The sequence below is a fragment of the Arachis hypogaea genome, chromosome 17, assembly GCF_003086295.3.
Source record: "Arachis hypogaea cultivar Tifrunner chromosome 17, arahy.Tifrunner.gnm2.J5K5, whole genome shotgun sequence".
Taxonomy (NCBI): domain Eukaryota; kingdom Viridiplantae; phylum Streptophyta; class Magnoliopsida; order Fabales; family Fabaceae; genus Arachis; species Arachis hypogaea.
Genome location: NC_092052.1, coordinates 105792304 through 105816686, shown reverse-complemented (window position 1 = coordinate 105816686; position 24383 = coordinate 105792304). Strand labels below are relative to the sequence as shown.

Genomic DNA, 24383 nt, shown 5'->3' with positions numbered 1-24383 from the left:
TTAAAGAACTGAAACACTCCCTCCCTTACAACACAAAACGCTAAAACCCTAATCTCCTACCAACACAAAATGTTGAAACCCTCCTTGCAACCAAAAACCACGAACCGTCACCAAAGGAAACAACCTCACTTGCGTTTTGCGTTATGAAGACCCCTTCAGATTTCTCCCACAACATGTGTCGAATATGCAGCCCAGCTCATGTCAATCGCAACTTGCGATAATGAAACAACCTCACTTGCGTTTTGCGTTATAAAGACCCCCTTCAGATTTCTCTCACAACACGTGTCGGAGATGCAGCCCAGCTCATGTCAATCGCAACTTGCAATTTGTTTCTGTCACCTGCTAAATGCAAATTGCGTTTTGGGGGAATGGATCCTCTCAATTTTTTTTAACAATTGAGAGAGTAAAATGTAATTTCTCACCATTAATTTTGTAAGTGGGATCAATAATAAATATGAGAGGGAGAACAATAAAGGGTTAGAAATCACACTTTACACCCTCAATTTTTTTAACAATGGAGAGGATTCATTCCCACGTTTTGGACAGTCTCAAAATGGTCAAATGGTCGGTCTTATTTATATGCAAGAGTCATGGGACACGTTTTGATAGTTAGTTTTTCTCTATGTCAAACACAGCTTGTGTTTTGTAGCTATTTTTTTTGTTCATGCAAAACATGATTTGCGTTTTGTAGGTCTCTGCATGTTCAGATCTACATATGTGGATAACACACTATATACTAATAATATATAATTGAATAACATTATTTTTTATTACATTTGTAAATTAATTTCTAGAATAGCTCATACATCTAATAATTTTTTTTAATAGTTAAAATAAAAATGATCTAAATTAAAAGAAAGGACATGATTGAAAAGGAATTTTCCTCTTTATTTTTTATACATTACACACTAGAGGACGGCGGAAAGTAAAGGAACAGGACAACACGGACACCAACTGATTCAGAATGTTCAGACTTCAGATAGTGAATCAATAATAAAATTAGCCAGCTTAGGCTGAGAATGCAAAATGTTTAAAACAAAATAAAAAAGCAAAGATAATTAAAAATAAATTAGTTATTCATATAAAAATATTTTTAATTTAAAAATTATAATTAAAATATTAATACATATTATATTAAATAATTTAATCAAATATATTAAATTATGAGAAAGTTTAAGAGACTAACACTTTTATTAAAATTTGACTAGTACTTAATCAGTAAAAGAAAAATAAATAATCTTATACTATTAGATGAAATCTTATACCATTAAAAATATAAAAAATAACTAATTAATGATTACAAATCACAAAACTTACCAAACTCTGACAATTCTCTTAAATTTTTTGCACGAATTATATAAATAGTTGTTTAGAACATATTAGTTTTTTCTTGGACGACGGTAGCTGAATATGTAAGGTATGTCGGAATGGCTGATGTGCTAAACCCATTGAAGTTGGTACCTGAAGAAATAGTATACGCCCCCATTTTAGGGAAAACAAGCCAATCTTCCAATTCCAACTCCATAAGCTGGTGATCTCTTAGCACTGTATCTAAGGAATCACATGTTGGTCCAAACACAGTTGAAGAGTAAGTTTTGGACTCATTCTCCCCGTCATGTTTTGAGCTGCACCTGAGTGGCGTGCACGTGACGCGCGCGAAATCAAACATTATGCAGTTCAAACATCCATAAATCCCGTCGTTGATCCAGTACTCTCTCAACTCTCCTCTCACGCGCTTCCCGATTACTTTTGTTGCCAACGTAAAAGCCGTTTCAGCAAAATAACGGCCAGGCTCGCCAATTACCGTAATGCCCTCTTCGTTTCCGAAGTTGGCTTCAAGAGCATCGTTCACGTGAATTGCAGCCGCATCGAACTCTGTGCCAGAACTGAAACCGCCACCAATATCGAGCACGTGCATCTTTGGCATGCCTAGTTTTGAAGCCGTTTCTAACACACCCTTCGCAGCAGCAATGGCTCCGTGATATGCTTTAGCGTCAGCTCCTCCGCTCCCAATGTGGAAGGAAACTCCGATGACAGTTAATCCTGCATCATGTGCAGCCTGGAGTAGCACTGGAACTTCCTCCAGTAGTGCACCGTATTTTAAACCCAAGGAGTTTCGCGCTCCACTGTCTTGTGGCGGTTTTATACGAAGGAGAAGCTGGCAGTTTGGGTGCCATTTTCGAATCTTTTTTACCTCTTCTTTAGAGTCAAAGGTTGTGATGTTGACTCCAACGCTTGCAGCGTAAGTAATGTGGGACGCTGATTTGCATGGGTTAGCGTAGATGATTCGATCCGACGAGACGCCAAGGGTCAACACGGCTTCTATCTCTGCTTTGCTGGCGCAGTCGAAACTGGAACCCAGTGCTGCCAGTGTTCCAAGCAGGGATGGGTTAGGGTTGCATTTCACCGCATAGAATGGTTGAACCGTTGGAAGCATTCTGGACCAGTGGTCCATGAGGTCCATCACCACCCCTAAATCAAGAACCATAAATGGTGATTCAGTTTCTGGTTTCTCGTGAATCACTGATTGAATGTAACCAAGGATGCCATCACTTTCTTGGCATAATGAAGCTACTGGTTTGCCCTTCACCCCTGACGCAGAAAGAATGGGATTGAGGCTCAAAGAATAGGGTTTATCATCTCCAACAATGATTGAAGGCATTATTATTCCGCGTTAGCCTTCCTTTATAGCTTGGCTCTTTAATGTGTGAATGAATGAGAATGTTAATGATATTATTAACTTTGAGAAGTTGGCGGAGAACATAATAATGCATGATGGCCATATTTATATGCAAGCTAAGATGACCAGGTGCAATGAGAGACTGAAAGCTAAACAAGATTGAACGAACTGAAGGCACAATAATGCTTCCACGAGAGCCACGAGGAAACATTAAAAACATAATTGTCAGTTAAATGATTAATATGTGAAAAATTATATTAGCTTGGGACGTTGAAGGAATGCCAATGACGACCATATTTATTCACTGGTGAAAGATTAGATGTAGTTGAAAGGTGCAAGAGCCAAGAGGACGGTACAGTGCCCGTTACAGAGTACAGAGAGTCAGAGACTAGACGTAGTGAAAGGTGCTAGAACCACGACCACGGTGCCAACGATACTTTTTAGGATGGAAAAGTATATGTAAACAATGAAAATATTAAACAATGAAAATAATAGATATATTAAATGTTTATTTTAATGGTTATTTTAATATTAAAATTTAAATAATTAATTTGGAGGTGTAATGTGTTTTTATTTGATTGGTAGTTGTTTATATTGTTCAATAAAGACATTGTTCCTAGCATTCTCTTTTAGAATTTAAAGCCCCAATCATAAAAAAAAAACGAAATAGAAAAAAACCCTATTGGGTGCTAGTTCGCTTTTAGTATTTTTAATTATTATTTAATTCATATAAATATTAAATTATTTTTAATAGATAAATTTTATTAATTTATATGTATAAATTTTTAAATAATATAAATATAAATTATTTTAATTTATGTGTGTAAAATTAGAATAAATATAAAAATAAATTATATATTTTTGTATATAAAATATGTGTAAATATAGGTACAAAATATTACTGACAAAATAATAATATTTGTTGATAATTATATAACATTATTCATAAAAAAAATATTAGAGAACTATCTTTTGTTATTATTTTTAATTATCAACTCAATTCTTTTAATTTAGTATAATCTAATAACATATTTTAGTCTATATTTTTAAATATTAATAACTAATTAATAGTAAAAAATAATAAATTTTAATAGTTCTCAAATGCTACCAATATCTTTTAAAAAACCTAAATGATCATATCATTATTAATAATTTAATATTATAATATTCAAATTGTATATTTATATATTATAATTATTGAATAACGATAAAAAGACAATAATACAACTTATTTTATATATTTTTTAATATATATATAATTATATATTTATTATATTTAAATTTATTTAAGTATTTCAATAATAATTAAAAAATATAAAATAAAATAACTTTGATTTTATATATATATATATAACTCAACACTTAAAAAACTCTTTAACCTTAAGGTAATAAATTTTAAATTATAATAAATTTTTAATTTTAAATTTTCATAATATAAAAATAAAATATCTAAATATTAACTAATATTAATATAAAATATTAATCTATAATATTTTTCATTGTAAATATACTTTATTATTTTCCCTTAATATTAAAATGTTCATGAAAAGTTATTAACTAATTATTTGAGATCAGAGTGTGCGATATTATTAATTAATATGCTTCAGAATATTGTATGATACGATAAAATTCCATATATATATATATATATATATATATATATATATATATATATATATATATATATATATATATATATATATATATATATATATATATATATATATATATATATATATATATATATATATATATATATATACACTAGTGCAAGTAGCAAATTTTCTAATTAGAAAATATATATTCTAGTGGAAGTAGCAAATTTTCTAATTAATAACCGACAATATATATTCTAGTGCAAGTAGCAAATCTTCTGATTAATAACCCACAGTTTCTTTGGATCATATGGTTAGAGAGTCTCGTTATACATATAAGTTTTGTTAACAAATAAATCTATCCAAGTTAATTCTAATCCAATAAAATCTATTTACATAATATACAATACATGTATAAAATTATGTCATTTTCTTTTCAACGCACTACAACAAATATGGGTTTTCGCAACGGTCAAAAACCGTTACCGTAGATTAAAAAACCGTTCCTAAAACTTTAGGCAACGCTTTGGCAACGGTTTTTGACCTGTGGTATATGCGGCCGTTGCCAATGCTCATAGGCAACGGTTTTTTACCTAAGGCAACGACAACTGAAAAACCGTTGCCATAGTTACTGGCATAGACAACGGTTTTGAAAGAAAATTTTAAACAACGGTTTTGAACCGTTACTCGATAAGCAACGGTTTTAAACCGTTCTCTTTCATGATCCAACAGTTTAAAACTATAACTGGATAGACAACGGTTTTAAACTGTTGTAGTTTTATTATTCACAAAGCTAACGGTTTTAAAGCATTATCGTTGGTATCATTTTCTGGCAACGGTTTTAATACCATTGTCATTTTATAGTCGTCTAAGACAACGGTTTTAACACCGTTTTATTTTGTGACTTTTGACAACGGATTTTTGTAATGATATAATTCTTTATTTATAATATTTTTCTCATGTTGCATTGAAATTAGTTCCAACTATTTTTTTAATTTAGTGTCAATAAATAAGCTTAACTATTTAAATCAAATCACTAAAGAAAAATATACATAATAAAGAAAAATAGTACTCATTGCTTTGCATCATTTTACAACTTAAAATACACCAAACGAAATTCAAATCCAAATTAGAATCAATTAATTCATTGATTGCACACTCAAAAAACTTCAAAGTTTACAATCTATACATGTTGACACTAGCCAAGCCATTACCGATTAAGAACTTGATGTAGCAAGTAGCATTCTCAATCAACATGTAACTGCTAAAGTAACTAAAAGAACATTGATTAGCATCAAACATAATGCAAACTACAAGAAGCATAGAAGAGAAACATGCAATACAAAGCATATCACAACTTTGATCTTAGCAACATTGTTTGCTCTCTCTTTATCTGATGAGGAACTCCTAAGGATTTGGTTCTTAGACAAGCCACGGAATTTGTTTCCAAGTCTGCTGCCACCGAGAATGTCCTCAGCTGAGTCATCAAACAAATTTAATCCCTGAATATTACCATAATTTAAACACTCATTTTGTGAAACACTAAGACATCCATTGAGAGAATCAACTCGGAATTCTCAGCACTTTACATGCTAACAAGATAAACCAACCAGCAATTAAAAAACAACCATTAATAATAGAAAATAAGCTTAATCCAAAACTAAATTGAATTCAAACAAAAATTCTATGCTTAACTTTTTACATAGAGAGAACATATTCAGCTAAATGACTCTTTGATTTATAATAGAAAATAAGCTTAATCCAAACACACACCGAACCTCAGCAGACCAAGTGGGGGACAGTGCAGTGGACGCAAGCAGAGAGGAGAGCACGGAACAGCAGTGGATGACAAAGTAGGAACCGATGACGACGCAGAACTATTTTCTCCTAACATTGTTCAGAACAAAATCTCATTAAAGAAAAAAAATTCAATCAACAAAGTAACTAATGGCATAATAAACCAACATCATCATAGCAACAACCAACAAAATTCATAATAAGCGAAACTAGTTCATAAACCAAATAAAATGAAATCATGGGGTTCTTCCCAAAAGATTTTACCATAATAGAAGAATAGTCTTTATAGTTTATACCTCAAAGCAAACAGGGCAATTGTGATGCATTGTTTTTTTCAAACAGTGATGACCAGCTTCCAATAATTTAGAGTAGCAGCACCCTAAAACATATAATGATTAATTTACAAGGATCAAGAAAAAAAGATATAACTATGCAGAGAAAATCGGAAAAAAAAAATAAGGAACAATGAATAAAACTCACCATATTTCTCACTTCAATTCACCATTCCTAGCAGTATCATTAATCAATTACTCACTTAATCAAATTATAACTCAATAGCTGAATAACTAAAAAAAACTATACCTGATGCTTATTGATGCAGGCAGGTGACCCACAATCAATTTTATTTGCATTAAACAGTTCCAGCCAAAACAGAATTAATATTTTCCTATTTTGGATCAATGACAAAAAAAGAGCAGTGACCAAAATAGAAAATGCATTTCCAGCCAGAGAATCAGTGACCAAAACAGAAAATGCACTTCTAGCCAGAGAACCAGTGACCAAAACATGCAGTATTATACCAAATCAATATTCAAATAAAAACAGAAACTAAATCAATTAAAATCATAGAACAAGAGACACTTGAGTTACCTAAACAGAGGTTGAGCCACAATGAAGAGACAAAGAACCAGTGACACGGCACGATTCAGAAGCAGCGACATCCAGATTGTAATGCCCCCAAAGAGAAATACTTGAAGCCAAATCAAGCATGAAACACAACTAAAAAATATAATACAGATTAAAAGCCACAATACAATGAACATAACTATTGAACTATCCACATAAACTACACATAACTTCTATCCACTAAAGTGGCTACTTTCATCAATACGTGGGGAGAAGCTAGAAATACCGGGAAATGGTTGTTTCACTTTAATGGTGCTGTTATTTCTCAATTCATTCAATTAAATGAACGTATTGTGTACAAGATGTCTCTGGTATGGGTTGAGAGATGGATCGAGAACTTGCAGGTTGAGGCAGATGCTGGATCACTTGACTGGAGAAATGGGGGGAGGTACCTGCAAAGACACTCCGACGCTCAAGTCAGAATGGATCTAAGAGGTATAAGGTGTGAGGAATGAATGAATACCTGGAGGGACCTGGGTCCTCTATTTATAGGTGATGGTAGTTATCTTATCTTATCTTGTTTGGCTAAGATAAGGGAGACGTTTGAATTCGAAAGTTGGTTAGGAGCTCTAGAGGGTCGGACCCGGGTAACCGAGTTCGGAGACCATTCCGGGCGTAGGATCCGTGGGTCGGATCCGTAACAGTTGCCCCCGGAACGAGAGAGTGAGGGTGCTCGGTCTCATCGCTGGAGGAACCTTTTCCTCGCCGTTTGTGGTTTGGCAAGGAGATCATTTATTTGGTTTTTCCAGTCGAGGTCGAGGATTTGGGGAGTTCCTGGCCGTTTCATGGTCAGGCAAGGAGCACGTTGTTTGGGCGTCTCATCACATGCCGGGTTTGATGACCATTCTGAAGAAGGGCCCGGAGATTGGGTCTGGAACAGTTGTCCCCGGAGTATGAGAGTATGCTTTCTTGGTCTCAATGCTAAGTCGTTGGGGAGTCCGATTCTCTGTAGTTTGGGAGATTGTGAGGGGCCTGAAAAGGGCGTGACATCATCCTGCATTTATTGGTAGGATATTGGTCAGTCTGGCTTTCCGCAAGTTGGAAGACCGTCAGCTCATGCTTGTTTTGTGTGGCCTTTTTTGGGTTGTTATTTGTGAACTTATTTTAGGCCTCTTGGTGGGCCGATTTCAAGACTTTGTTTATTTAGCTTATTTGGATATCTGTTTTATTGGCTTCGGGGTGATCGATTCCCGAGTAGCCGTTCACTTATTTGGATATCCGTGAGTAATCGATTCCCGTGTAGCCGTTTACTTATTTGGATATCCTTTGTTATTCGGATATCCGTTCTGTTATTTGGATATTTGTTTTATTGGCTTCGGGGTGATCGATTCCCGGGTAGCCGTTCACTTATTTGGATATCCGTGGGTAATCGATTCCCGTGTAGCCGTTTACTTATTTGGATATCCGTTTTGTTATTCGGATATCCGTTCTGTTATTTTGATATTTGTTTTATTGGCTTCGGGGTGATCGATTCCCGGGTAGCCGTTCACTTATTTGGATATCCGTGGATAATCGATTCCCGTATAGCCGTTTGGATATCCATTTTGTTATTCGGATATCCGTTTGTTGGCTTCTGGGTGATCGATTCCCGGGTAGCCTTTTCTCTTATTTGGATATCCGTTTTATTATTTGGATATCCTGTTTTGTTGGCCTCGGGGTAATCGATTCCCGTGTAGCCGTTTGCTTATTTGGATATCCGTTTTGTTATTCGGATATTCGTTCTGTTATTTGGATATCTGTTTTATTGGCTTCGGGGTGATCGATTCCTGGGTAGCCGTTCACTTATTTGGATGTCCATTTTATTGTTTGGATATCCGTTTTGTTGGCCTCGGGTAATCGATTCCCGTGTAGCCGTTTGCTTATTTGGATATCCGTTTTGTTGGCCTCGGGGTGATCGATTCCCATGTAGCCGTTTACTTATTTGGATATCCGTTTTGTTGGCCTCGGGGTAATCGATTCCCGTGTAGCCGTTTACTTATTTGGATATCCGTAGGTAATCGATTCCCGTGTAGCCGTTTGGATATCTGTTTTGTTATTCGGATATCCGTTTGTTGGCTTCTAGGTGATCGATTCCCGGGTAGCATTTTCACTTATTTGGATATCCGTTTTATTATTTGGATATCCGTTTTGTTGGCCTCGGGGTAATCGATTCTCGTGTAGCCGTTTGCTTATTTGGATATCCGTTTTGTTGGCCTCGGGGTGATCGATTCCCGTGTAGCCGTTTACTTATTTGGATATCCGTTTTGTTGGCCTTGGGGTAATCGATTCCCGTGTAGCCGCGTTTGGTTTGTGCCGTCGGACGGGGCAATGCTTTTGAGAAAATGAATTACATTTATGGTTTGGGCCTCGTTAAAACCTCCCAATGTGGGTAGGAAAGAGTGCCCAGTAAGAAAATATACGATTTAAACGACTTAAGCAATAAATGCAAGTAAAAAAGGCAAAATATATAAAGGGTAAAGAGATAGTCTTAAACGACCTCAATCTTGTTACTTTGGAAGGATGTTTCTACATATAGTAGCACCGTAAGTTGGTGGAATTTCAGGATCTTGGAAGCTTGGTCCCGTCTAGTCTTTCAAGCATGTAGGCTCTTTTTTCGATTACCATCCTAATTTGGTAGGGACCCTCCCAGTTGGGCGTGAGCATCCCTTCTCCGGGAGTGGGTGGACCGATATCGTTTTGTCGTAAGACGAGGTCTCCTGGTCCAAAGTCTCATCGTACCGTGTTGCCATTGTACCTTAGACTTATTCTTTGTTTTAGGGCTAGCTCCCGTAGGTGTGCTATACTCCTGACCTTGTCTGCAAGGTCCCACTCTGCCTCTTTGTCGTTTTCTCGCACGGTTCTGCGCGGACTTTGGTCTTGGCGTGCATCGAGGTCGGTGAGGAAGATTCCTGCCGCATCTTGGGATCTCTTGCGGAGGGTCGAGTTGGTGTTCTCACACTCTACCGCGACTTTCCGGTCTCTGTGTATTGTGCCGATAGTGCCGTCATCGGCTTGGAACTTCATGAGTAAGAATTTGGTGAAGATGACCGCCGAGAGGTTGTTAATGGTCTTTCTCCCGAGGATGGTGTCTGTAGGTGGTGGAGTTCTTGAGGATGACAAATTCGAAGAGGATGGTCTTTCTTTGGTTCCCGGCTCCGATGGTGAGGGGAAGTGTGATGGTGCCGTCCGGTTGGAGGAAGTTATCCCCGAGCCCGGTTACCCCATTATGGTGGGTTTGTAGGTTTTCATTTCGGAGCCCGAGTTTGTCGAAGGATCCCCTGAAGAGGATGTTGGAATCTGCTCATGTGTCGAGTAGTATTCTTCTGACCAGCCCGGTTCCTATCTTTGCGGAGATAACGAAGGGGGCATCTTTCGCCGAGGTGCCGTATTGGCAGTCCTCGGGGGAGAATGTTATCGCATTATTGGTGATGATTGTCGGGGTTTAGTTTCTGACTGCCAGGACCTTGAGGTTCTTTTTTAGTGCCGATTTCGACTTTTTCGGCTTTATCCTTGCTTGTTATGACGTTGACGACTATGGTCGGGTCTGTTTCTGGGCTTTCCCGAGGGGCTTGTCTTTATGTCCTTGGGTTGCGTCCTTCCCTCTCCGGTGATCTGTCTCTTTCTGTGCGCTTCGACTCCCTGATGATCTTGGCGAACTCGGAGAGCTTACCGTCTCATATGGCTTGCTCCAGAGCGTCTTTTAAGTCGATGCAGTGCTGTGTTCTGTGCCCGTATCCTCGGTGGTAGTCACAATATAAATTCTTGTTGCCGCCCGTTCATCCTTTAAGTGGGCGGGCCTTTAGAAGGATGCCTCGGTCAGCTATTTGGTGGTAGATATCGGTGATGGGAGCTAACAAGAGGGTGTAATTTGAGCATTTGTCGGTTTGGAATGTTCCTTTTGGTTTTCTCTTGGTGGGGTGTTTTGGCGAGGTGCCGTACTGCCGTTCTGCCGTTTATTGGCCGCCACGACTTGGCTCACCTCCTCATCGTTTATGTAATCTTTAGCGACGCTCTGAATCTCGTGCATAGTCCAGACTGGCTTCGCGGTGAGATACTTTCAGAAGTCCTCATTCATAAGTCCATTGGTGAGGCAGAGGCTCGCGACTGAGTCCGTGAGTCCGTCGACCGTCAGGTATTTTCTCGTAGATTCGTCTTGTCTTTGGGTAATTCCGAGCAAGCTAATGGGGTGTTTAGCTTGGGTGATTTTGATAGTGAACTGGGCCATGAACTTTCTGGTGATATCGTGGAAACTGGCTATGGACCCGTTTGGGAGGGCGTTGAACCATTTGATTGCAGGGCCAGCTAAGGTTATCGAGAAGGCCTTACACCGGATCATGTCGGCGGCTCCTTCCAGGTTCATCCTGGCCTCGAAGGTCGTTAGGTGTTCCCGGAGATCGTTGGTCCCGTCCTATTTCATGTCAGTGGGCTTGTTGAAGTCCTTCAGGAGTTTGGCTCTCAAGGATTTTTCTGTGAACGGGATGGCTTCCATTATCACGTGCATGTTTCCTGCTCGTTTGGCCTCCCGATGGTGCCGTCGGTCGTCTTCTCCGCGTCGGTGTTTCGGGTCTAGGGAAACGCTGCGATCGTGCTGTTTGCAGTGTTGTTGCTCAGGGGGCCTGGTGTTCCTGGTATCGCGATGAGATTAGGTCCAGGAGGTCGCTTGGCTTGTATGCTCCGGGTGGTACCGTTCTTTGGGTGTGACTCGGCCTTTGAGGTTTTGCACCCTGAGGCACAACTCTTGGATTATCTGGACCGCCTTCTCTCCCAGGCCATCGGGTGGTCGGGCTTCAGTGGGAGGACGGTTGTCCTCTCTTGGTTGTTGCTGGGTTGGGGTTGGTTGGCGATGTGCCACGTTTATTATCCTCCCGTGGGTGGGAGGAGTGTTATCTTGGAGTTCGGGAGTTGGGCTTTGTGGGTTTGAGTTGGGGTGTTGGGTGGAGGATTGCTCCTCGAGGTTCTCCGTCATGCCGCCACGATTTGGCTGTCCCCCGTATCTGTGCAAGAACCTTGAGAACTTTCTTGATCTATTGGCTCCTGAGAGGTCTGAGCTTGGCCACGGTGGTAGCATTTAAGGAGGTCGTTCATGATGAGCTTCCTTATGAATTTTTAGTAAGGTCCAAAGGGGAATTATGGCAACAGAGTTGTCACAGGTGAGGCAGCGGATGACAGAGGTTTGGAACCTAGTGTTGAAAGAGGTGACCTCGTGGGTTTGGAGGAAGAGCTTGAAGAGTTCAAAAGAAGAAGCAACCTCGGTGGGCATGGAGCCGAAGTAGAGGGAGAAGATGGGGCCATGGCGCTTGGAGAGACGGATGAGGGAGTGGTGAATGAGAGGGTCCAAGAGGTGGAGGTGTCCCACTAAAGGGAGGCGAGACTTTGGGCTCAGAGGATTTGGAATTTCACCGTTGGAGTAGGGCGAGGGTGCATAAAGAGTGTTATCACTAAGAAGGTAATTGCAAGTAACATTGTTCCTTTGGGATTTCGCCGTTGGAATAGGGCGAAGGTGTGTTATCGCTGCAAAGGTGATGTAAGTTAAGGAAACATTATTCCTTTGGGATTTCGCCGTTGGAGTAGGGCGAAAGGGTGCATAAACATGCAAAGGTGATGCAAGTTAAGAAAACATTATTCTTTTGGGATTTCGCCGTTGGAGTAGGGCGAAGGTGTGTTATTCCTGCAAAGGTGATGCAAGTTAAGGAAACATTATTCCTTTGGGATTTTGCCGTTGGAGTAGGGCGAAGGTGTGTTATCCCTGCAAAGGTGCTGCAAGTTAAGGAAACATTATTCCTTTGGGATTTCGCCGTTGGAGTAGGGCGAAAGGATGCATAAATATGCAAAGGTGATGCAAGTTAAGGAAACATTATTCCTTTTTGCTCTCAGTTACACGCAAGAAATCTGAGTTTGATGATTGCTCTTCTGGGTTATCCGCCATGCCGCCACAACGTTGCAAAGTCCCCACAGACGGCGCCAATGTACAAGATGTCTCTGGTACGGGTTGAGAGATGGATCGAGAACTTGCAGGTTGAGGCAGATGCTGGATCACTTGACTGGAGAAATGGGGGGAGGTACCTGCAAAGACACTCCGATGCTCAAGTCAGAATGGATCTAAGAGGTATAAGGTGTGAGGAATGAATGAATACCTGGAGGGACCTGGGTCCTCTATTTATAGGTGATGGTAGTTATCTTATCTTATCTTGTTTGGCTAAGATAAGGGAGACGTTTGAATTCGAAAGTTGGTTAGGAGCTCTAGAGGGTCGGACCCGGGTAACCGAGTTCGGAGACCATTCCGAGCGTAGGATCCGTGGGTCGGATCCGTAACATATTGTATACCTAACTGCACGCCCAATCAAATTCTAGCAATTCAAACAAGTGATGGTCCTGTAGTAAAATAGCATCCCTTGAGTAAAAAAAAAGTAGGAACAACACAATTGCACAACATACCCCTGAACTAAACTGCAGACAACTACAACTAACTTGAATGAACCATATTCTGAATACAATGATGTTTTTTTTTTCTAGTACCTTGTTAGGGGATTACTTTCTATCAAATAATCCAACTAATCCTAACAAAAATCATAGACTACCGTTTATGTTTAGACAATAATTTGAATAATATTCGATCCAATGTCACAACACCTAATCAATTTTCCTTTTTGAATTAAAAAAAAGCAGTTAGTGTAGCATGAGTAAGAAAGAGACTTGTAGAAAACATGGTTACAAAGTAAAAAAATGGACACATGAATAACTGTACTAAGCAACAGAGAGAAGAATTAGAAGAAAAAAAAACTCACTCTGCATGAAGGAAACGGGTCTTCGAAAATGTAGGACAGCAGACGACGGCGTGACTGCAAAAGCAGCAAAGCAGAAGCAGAAGAGGTGACAACCCACAAACGATAGCGAAAAGCATCGACGGCCAGGGCAATAACGACGATGGCGAAAACACGCAGCAGCAACTCCGTCTTCCTCGCGCGACACATTTCTCTCCTCGACGATGACACGGGTGACAACTGCAGCAGGACGCAGTGGCGAGCTGGGCGCGACGGGGTGCGGTGGCGGCGCGGCTCCCTCCCCTCTTCTCCCTTTTTCTCCGTTCTCTCTTTCTTTTCTTTCTTTTGTGGGTGTGTTGCCGTGTGTGTTGTGTTGTGTGTGAGGAGTGTGGCAGCAATGTGAGGAGGGAGGGAGGGAGGGTGAGTGTGAGTTAGGTTTAGTGTCAATTAGGGTTTTGTTTTGGAGGAAAAAGGTTAGAATTAGTATAGGTATTTTTAATAAAAATAGGAATAATTTAGAAATTAAAAATTATTTTTTTTATTTAACAATAATATTTATAAAAATATTATTTAATTATTAATTTGTAAATTATTTTTAATTAAATACACTAATTTAATAATTAGATATAATTAGATTAATTTTTTAAATTATAAATAAAATTTAAAATTTAATTATTCGAATTAAAGTATATAAAATTTTTATTATTTTTTAATTAGTAAATTTTTATAAATAAAAAATATCTAATTAATATAAAAATTTTTGAAAATATAATTTTGAATAAGTATAATAAACCATTTATATATATATTTTTTAATTTATATAATTATTTAAATATTAAAAATTTTTATTTGATAAAAAAATTATTGTAATGGTTATAAAATCGTTCTTTAAAATAGCCTAAGAAAATGGTTTTATTTTGTTGTTATAATGAAAAATTGAACTTCAACTGCAACACTATAAAAACCGTTGTCTAAGACTATCTAATAGAACGGTTTTAAAGTGTAGTAATTTAGGCAACGGTTTTTAAGCGTGTCATTTGTACAATTATTTAAACAACATTTACAAACCGTTGCTTAAAACAAATTCTTGTAACAGTTATAAAACCGTTCTTTAAAATAGTCAAAGAGAACGGTTTTATTTTGTTGCTATAAAATAATAAAAAATTGAACTTCAACAGTAACACTATAAAAAACCGTTGTCTAAAATTATCTAAGAGAACGGTTTTAAGCCGTTGCAGATTTTAGCGTTGCTAAAACCCATATTTATTGTAGTGACGTTTATGTCTCGTGTTTTTTTTCTTCTTTTTCCTCATTCTTCTTTTTTTTTTTTGTATTTTTTTGCGTTCCTTTTTCTTTTTCTTCGCGTATTTCATCCTCTTCATCGTTCTTTTAATTACTGCTACACTACAAGAAAAAGTAATATTTGTAGCAAAAAAAATTATTACAAGAAATCGGAATTTTGAAACAAAAAAATTTTGTAACAAAAAAAAAAGGGTTGTTGCAGTATGTCCTGTTACAAAAAGTTTTTGTAACAAAAAATGGAACTGTTACCATTCAAAGTAATATTTTGTAACAAATTGTTCTAATACAAAAAACCAAACGTCGTTACAAAAGTGATAACAAATTTTGATCTTCAAAATATTTTTGGTGGCAATATATTTTTTTTTTTGTATTATAAAATTTTGTTACAAAATATAACTTGATTTTGTAACATTTTTTTTAGTTACAAAAACAAAATTTTTATTTTGTAACAATTTTTTTTAATACAAATTGCATGCATAATTTACCAAATTATTTTTTTAATTAATTGATATATTAACTACTTTACTGAGTAAGTCAATATTTATATAATATGTAAAAACATACATAATTCAAACATGCTTTATTTAACTAAAATTGTTTTAAAACAAAATAACATTAGTGAGTACATTGATTAGTTCTACAAGTTATATTTCTTGCACAAGTTCAACCAAAAGTTAAAAGTCTTAGTATCTCTATAAATCAAAATATTCTTGAGTCCTTTAGGTAGCATGTTGTCACCATTTTAGAACTCTTCTAAATGAGAAAAATCGAAACAAAAAAATTAAAAACAACATATAACACCAATTACAATTTTTTCCATTAACTTTTATTCAAAATTTTTAATTTTTTTTTGACAAAACCTCTCCTAAAACTTAGATATTTCCACCGTCTACGATTCCATCAATAACAACCAATTCATTATTTATTTCTCAGTCAATATACAACTAAATTTATCAAACCAAATAATAGCTATATATAGCTATTGTACCAATCATTTGTTTTCTGAAGAAAGCAACAATACGATGCATTTGTTCTATTTTCTACTACTTCCTCTATTTCAAATTTTAATTTAATTGTTTCATTAAGTACCATAACGAACACCACTTAACAAAGAGATAGATATAATCCAACATAGACTAGGGATACGTGATTACTAGACAATGAAACTAAATTATTTTGGATAATCATTACCCTTTTGGCCTAACTAACCTTCAAAATGAAAATTAAAGAAATTTCTAATTTATAACACATGTAGAAGCTTGTTTGAAATATTATTAATTTATTTTAATCTCAATCTTCAAAGTAGGATAACAGAGCCCGTGCCTCAACGTTTACATTGTTTTCAAAATTAGAACCATAACAACGAATTTCAACAAATAAAACAGAATTTACAAACAAACCTAAAAAAATTCCTAAGGAACAAGAACAAAGAATTTGCAAGTTTTAGCAAGTAAATACAATTTACAACCCGAATTAAATAAATAAAAACCTAAGGCTTGAAAATTTTAAAAATCATAATAAACAAGAAATCAGAACAAAGAATGAACAAGTGATACTTGAGACTCCATTGGAAGATGCAACCACGGATATGTAGAGATTGAGAATGACAAAATATCACGGCTGGCATAGGACCATGAATGACAGCGGCTACCCGAAGCTCCGGTGATGGATTTTCCATGACCAGAGACGCAACGACATGGCTGTAATGGAAATCAATGACAACAATATTCCCAGAAATTAAAAGAAATTGAAATCAGAGGGGAGAACGCCCTTATCGGCAGTGGATCCCGGCGAGGCAGCGCTGTTTTTCGGCGACGACGGTGACTCCACGAACGGCGACTGGGTGATGGAGAAAAAATATCGGTAAAGATTTTTCACAAAAATATCGCGTTGCAAGTATAGTTCTAAACTGACAATTAAACCTCAATCAACGTTTAGATTGTTTGTCACAAATACAAACCCAATAAAATTAACCGAAATATTCAAATCTCGGATCGTCTCTCAAGGAATTGCAGGGAAGTGTAGTTTATTATTGGTTATGAGATTGTATCTTTTTGGATTTTGAGTTTAATAAGCAAGGAATGTAAATAACAATAAAATAACTAATAACTAAGAAAAGTCCTAGCAAGGGTTGAGAATCGGAATTCCTATCCTTATTATCATTGTCAATTGTGATAGTAATTGCAAATTGCTCTCACTTAGTTAACCTCTAACAATTGAAGAAAAGTCAAGTGAGAAAATCAACTTGAGTTTACAAGTCCTAATCAAAGACTAGAGTTAGTGAATTTCAAGCCAACCGGCAATCTCCAATTACCATTCAACAAAAGACTTTTGAAAACTCAAGAGTCTCTAGATACTCAATCCAAGCTAAGAATACAAAAATCTAATTTAAAATCCAACCAAGCATTTTATCAAACATTTGGTAGGTACAAAACAAAAGCATAGAAAAGTAATAAGAGAATGTAAATCTAAGACCAACAATTGCAAGGAATCAATAATAACAAATAAAGGAAGAAGCAATAAACATGAAATACCTCAAATTGCATTAAAAAGGAAATTGAATCTAACATGAAGAATTCATAAATTAAATTGGAAAAATAGAGAAATCAATAAGAGAAGATAAACTAAGATGTTAGAACAATAGAATGTAGAAGAGAAACTAAATTAAAGTAAAGTAGAAATCTGAATTTGAGAAGAGCTAAACCTAAAAACCCTAAAACCTAGAAAGAGGAGAGAGCCTCTCTCTCTCTAGAAAACTACATCTAAACCTAACTAATGTGAATGAAAGTTGAATGATTGATTCCCCTTTTTCTAGCTCCACTCTGCAGCCTCTAATCAGTATTTTCGGGCCTGAAACTGAGTCCAAAGCAGCCCAGAAATCGCCCCCAGCGTTTTCTGTAAATTGCATCACGTGATGCTCGTCACGCGTACGCGTCAGCCACGCGTACGCGTCGTTGAACTTTTCACCTGGCCACGCGTGCGTGTCATCTGGAGAATGCAGCATTCACGCGTACGCGTCGCCCATCCGTGCGCGTTAATACTAGATTCTGAAATACTTGATTTCTTGTGTTCCTTCCACTTTTGCATGCTTTCTTTCCATCCTCTAAGCCATTCCTGCCCTATAAAACCTGAAAACACTGAACACACATATCACGTCATCGAATGGTAATAAGAGAGGATTTAAATTAGCAAATTTAAGGCCAAAGAAGCATGTTTTCAATCGCAGCACAAAATTAGGAACAAAAATGTAAAACATATGAATTGTATGAATAAGTATGGGAATAATGGATAAAATCCACTCAATTCAGTCTAAAATGTACCATAAAATAGTGGTGCATCATTGGGCGCAGCAGCACAAACAACGCCTTCTCCTTCTTCCTCGGTCTTCCTCCCTCCACACGTCTGTCTCTCCTATGCGTCCTCAGCGTCGTCCATGATGGGAGATGCGACGGCGGTGAAAGATGGCAACGACCCGCTCGCGATGAAGACGACTACGGTGGCGGCTTCCCTCGGCAATAGCAGAACGCGAACTGACAGCGACGATGGAGGCACAACAGCGCTCCTTCCTCGCGCAGCTCTTCCTCTCGCTCAATGTCTCCCCCTTCCTGACGGTGACACGACGGCACGGAGGCAGTGATGCCCACTGGCGCCGTCCTCCCTCTTCCCCCTCTCCTTCTCTTGCTCTCTGATTCCAGCTTTCCCATTTCTTTCCCTTTCTTTCCCTCTCCGTTCTTTCCTTTCTTTTGCTCTGTGTGTGTATTTTTGTGTTATTAGTGTGCATTTGGGGACAAAGTGTAACACCTTAAGCTGAATCCTATCCTTGAGGGCCTAGATAGGGTGTCACTCTCTTTGGGAAGCAAATTAACTCAATTATTATGCAAGAAAAAGGGGGAATACACATGAAGTTTCGAGGGAAATCAATAAACGATCTAAAAGATGGAATTGAACACACACAAGCAAGTTTGAGCAAATAAAATAACAACCAGATTCCCATGAGTACGGTTTTATAATAAAAAGAAAATGCCTAAAAATAACTGTGAAAAACCCAACGCGTCCTAACTAATTTTGTTGAAGGAACCCTCATCCTTATATCATATCCTATCGTTTGTCGTGACCCTTCGGTCTTCCATGAATCGGTGTACCAGTAATCCTCTTCCAACACTTTTTTGCGGGATGAAGATCCGGTTCTGCTGTGTGGGGGTGAACTAAGATCTGACGGGGTGCTGAAGTGGGAGAATAGGACACGTATTCCACTTTTGGATTTCCGCAAAAGGTCAATTTCTCCTCTCGGTCCTCCTCCTGGTTAGGGCTGCTGGACTCCTCTTCCTTTGTCTCAGAATCTGATTCGAGGTAGACCACCTCGAGTGACCATTTCTTAGGTGCTGAAGTATTCGTATCTAAAAAGGTTATGACAGGCAGTTGGGAGTCCTCTCCTGCAAAATCTCGACCTAAATAGATAGGTTGGAGTACGGTAGTAGTGGTTGTAACTACCCACGTGTGCTTTGAAGGATTATACTCAAAAGTCACCCTCGGGGGCGCTGCGTCGTCTCTACTCAATGTGCCATGCTCCTTTGGAGATAATATAGGAAAGAAAAGGGGTAAGAACTTAAAAGATCTCAGCAGGAGTGCTATGTAACACCTCCATATCTATCCCCAACCCATTTATGGGATATTAAAAATTATGTGGCATGGCATGTATTATGAACTTTCTTTGTAAAACGTAAAACATAATATGCATAAAAGAAAAGCATGTAACGTTGATATAGGCAACTCAAATAGAAAGGATGATAATGAAAAATCAACATAATCCTAACTTAAGAAAATAACCTTAAAAAGAATAATCACAATCAAACTTTCATTTATACTTTTCCTTTCTTAACTTGTAACTTTTATGGAAGGTATTGAACTCAAACTGGTATAAAAAGTGGGAGTCCCCTTCCCTTACCAAAGGTTCTTATCTCAAATGTTTTGGTGATCACCTTCCCTTACCGAAGGATCATATCAATATCTTGTCTTTGGGGGTCACCTTCCCTTATCGAAGGATCATCCTCTCAATTCAATTTACAAACAGGGTTGTTTAGGCATAGACAAGAAGAAAATCGTGCAAGAAGATAGACAAATATAATGATACAAGGGACATGTGAAATAATGATACCATAGTTATATGGCACAGGATAGGCATGTAGCTTCTAATTAAAGAGATATTAACAACATAATGACATAAATTACAAGATCATATTAATACACAAAAAATTGGGTATATTAAATAATCGAACAAAGCTTATAAAAGGGTATGTACTCTTGACCTAAAGGAATATTAATAACATAATGGCATAAATTAAAGGATCATATTAACACATATAATGAAAATAGGGCATATTAAATAATCGAACAAAGCTTATAAAAGGGTATGTACTCTTGACCTAAGGAATATTAATAACATAATGGAATAAATTAAAGGATCATATTAATGTACATAATGAAAATAGGACATATTAAATAATCGAACAAAGCTTATAAAAGGGTATGTACTCTTGACCTAGGGAATATTAATAACATAATGGCATAAATTAAAGGATCATATTAATGCACATAATAAAAACAGGGCATATTAAATAATTGAAAAAAGCTTATAAAAAGGCATATACTCTTGACTTTAATGACATAATGGCATAAATTAAAGGATCATATTTTTAATGCACATAATGAAAATAGGGCACATTAAATGATTGAACAAGATTTATAAAAAGACATGTACTCTTGACTTAAATGGCTTGTAAAGTAGTAGTAACAATTATAGATTCATTATGAAACTACACAAATATGCATGTACTCTTGATCAATAGGTTTTAAATGATGATGGATTTCTGTATGGGAGAAACTTTGATGACAAACATGATTTTTGTGTGTAAAGGAAAGGAAAAAGAGGAATAATGCCATAAGACACACAACTATGATAACATGATAAGGACAACATAAATGGTAAAAAAGATGAAAAATAGAGCATAATACATGTCAAATATAAAAGTAAAAAGCATAATTGCCTACTTTTTTTTCTAACGCCTCTTTGTTGACTATGAAATTGACTCTTGTGTTTGCACACACAGAATATTTTTGTAGGAAGAGAAGGTAGAGGATTAGTGTTGGAGAGAAGTGATCTTCTACCTATCGGTGTACCCATATTTATATACTTTTGGTGGTAGGTGTGGTTGGGATATTTTTAAATTCAAAAGAAGGGAGGTTGTTAGATTCCTATCCATAATTTAAAATTCTAGGCCTATCTCCTAACTGATTTTTAAATTTCAAAAATCAAATTTTCTAGAAAAGGTGAGGGGCAGTTGTTACATTACCACCCCCGTAAAAAAAAAGAATTTGTCCCCAAATTCCATGTCCTGAATTAGTCAATAAAGGTCATTAGTAAGATGCATGGTGATTTGGACATGGGTAAGCTAATCCTACTAGTAGTAGAGAGAGATGAGAAGCACCGGTATGGAATAGTTAGAGGGATCCTATTAATTGTGTACTTACCTTCGATTTGATCTTTTGACTCGTGGGCTTCCTTGCTGCTGAGGGCAAAGACTCGTCCTTAACACTGTGGTAGGTCAGCAGGGGGTAGGGAAACTGCCGGGCATTCCCTGACAAAATGCCCTGGTTAGAATTACCGGAAGCAGACATGTTGCCCCGCGAAGCACCTACCCTTGTGTTACTTCCCACACGAAGCACACTTCTTGAGCTCGGCGGCCTTCTGTAAGGCATTGGTGGAAGTTTCCAGGTGGTTCGTGCCTTGTTAAGTTTGCCCCTTTGTAGGTCCTCCAAGAAAGGCCTTCTTCCGTGCTAGTTGTTGAAACGATTCTTGGTCCAGCTGCCTTTTCTTAAAAGTTTCGCTTCTTTCTGATGATAGTTTCTTGGTGCACTCTTCGATCTCTTGGCACTTGCTAACAAGGGAGGAAAACTCCCAGATCTCCAGTGGAGCTATTGCGGTTAGGATCTCTGCGCTGAGCCCTCCTTGATACTTCATGCATTTCCATTTTTCATCCGGATTAGCCTTGTACATGGCGGAAAAGTTGCAAAGTCTCTCAAATTTCTCAATGTACTTCGCAATACTCATCTTATCTTATCTCAACTGCAGAAACTCCATCTCCTTAGACTCTCGAATAGAGAGGGAAAAGTACTTCTTGTAGAATGCTTCTTTAAAGGTGGCCCACCTGATATCTATCCCAGCATCCTCTGACAATCGTTTTGCTCCATTCCACCAGAATTCAGCATCAGCTTTGAGCATGGAGGTAGCATAGCTCACTTTTTCCATTTCTGTCAGCCATTCTTCTGCCATATCAGGGTCGAGGACTCTACAGAACTTAGGTGGACCAATTTTCTTGAAGTCAGCAAAGATTGTACAGGCTTGTCCTACATCTAATAGGCGAGTTTCGGAATCCCAATTTGCATTGGATAGTTGTTGGGCCATCAGAGTGGTGGCTTCGGTCTGCTCTTTCATTGCCCTTGCCATATCCTTCATGTATTTCACTAGATTTGAGGAGCTCGAACTTGATCCACGTGGACGTCCACGGCTTGCCATAATTGTCCTGTTTGTGGATAGCCATAGGGAAAAACCTTATTAGTCATACTCTCTATATTAGGGTCCTAGGATTGACTTTTCTCTGATACCAATAATGTAACACTCTAAGCTGAATCCTATCCTTGAGGGACTTTAGATAGGATGTCACTCTCTTTGGGAAGCAAATTAACTCAATCATTATGCAAGAAAGAAGGGGAATACACATGAAGTTTCGGAATAAATCAATAAACGATCTAAATAATGGAATTGAACACACACAAGAAAGTTTGAACAAATAAAATAACAACCAGATTTCTATGAGCACATTTTTCTAATAAAAAGAAAATGCCTAAAAATAACTGTGAAAAACACGACGTGTAATAACTAATTTCGTCGCAGGAACCCTCATCCTTATATCATATCCTATCTTTTGTTGTGACCCTTCGGTCTTCCATGAATCAGTGTACCAGCAATCCTCTTCCAATACTTTTTTCGCAGGGTGAAGATCCGATTCTGCTGTGTGGGATGAACTAAGATTTGATGGGGTGCTGAATTGGGAGAATAGGACACGTATTCCACCTTTGGATTTTTGAAAAAGGTCAATTTCTCCTCTCGGCCCTCCTCCATTGGGTCTTCCTTCTGGCTAGGACTCCTGGACACCTCTTCTTCTGTCTCAGAATCTTATTCGAGGTAGATCACCTTGAGTGACCATTTCTTGGGTGCTGAAGTATTCGTATCTAAGAAGGTTATGACAGGCAGTTAGGGATCCTCTCTTGCGAAATTCCGACCTAAGTAGATAGGTTGGAGCACGGTAGTAGTGGTCGTAACTACCCACACGTGCTTTGAGGGATTATACTCAGAAGTCACTCTCGGGGGTGCTGCGTCGTCTCTACTCGCTGTGCCATGCTCCTCTGGAGATAGTATGGGAAAGAAAGAGTGGTAAGAACTTAAAAGATCTTAGTAGGAGTGCTATGTAACACCTCCATACCTATCCCCAGTCCACTTATGGAATTTTAAAAATTATATGGCATGACATGTATTATGAACTTTTCTTGTAAAACGTAAAACATAATAAGCATAAAGGAAAAGCATGTAACATTGATATAGGAAGGCAACGGGGAAGGCAACGGCGCCATTTTGTATAGTTTCTAAACCAATACTAATCCTTTCATACAAAAATTTGTTTGTCACTAGTACAAACCCCTAAAATTATAAACCGAAGTATTAAACCTCCTTAGGAATTACAACAAAGTGTCTTGTTATTGGTTATGAGTTATATTTTGGGGTTTTGAGGTTTTAGACAAGGAACATAAATGGCAAAGAAAATAAACTAACAACTAACAAAGCTCTTGACAAGATATGAGAACTAGAAGTCCTATCCTAGCTATTCTCCTCAATTGTGACCACAAATTATCCATTGCTACCACTTAGTTAACCCCTAACCATGGAGGAAAGTCAAGCGGATGAATTAACTTGATACCACAAGTCCTAGCCAACTCCCAAGGGAAAGACTAGCTTTAGTGGTATCCAAATCAATTAGCAACTTCTAATTATCAATCAACAAAGGACTTAGATAACTCAAGCGTCACTGATTACTCCACCTAGGCCAAGAGGAACAAAATCTATACTAAAATCCAACTAAGCATTTTATCAAACACTTGGATGGCACCAAAGAAAATCATAGTAAATGGATAACAACAAAAAGATCTAACAACAATTATTGTAAGAAATCAATAGCAACAATCAAAAGAAACACAATTATTATGAATTACCTCAACTTGAATTGAAAGAAAATAAAATGAACAAAAGTA

At 37.5% G+C, this 24383-nt stretch overlaps 1 protein-coding gene across 1 annotated transcript; it reads right to left on the bottom strand.

Annotated features, from left to right (window-relative positions):
- Nucleotides 1–1247: 1247 nt before the first annotated feature.
- On the bottom strand, nt 1248–2768 carry LOC112767099 (ornithine decarboxylase-like). The gene has a single exon (XM_025812977.3). It carries the CDS (start codon nt 2660–2662, stop codon nt 1370–1372), a length of 1293 nt encoding a protein of 430 aa, XP_025668762.1. The 5' UTR covers nt 2663–2768; the 3' UTR covers nt 1248–1369.
- Nucleotides 2769–24383: the final 21615 nt, after the last annotated feature.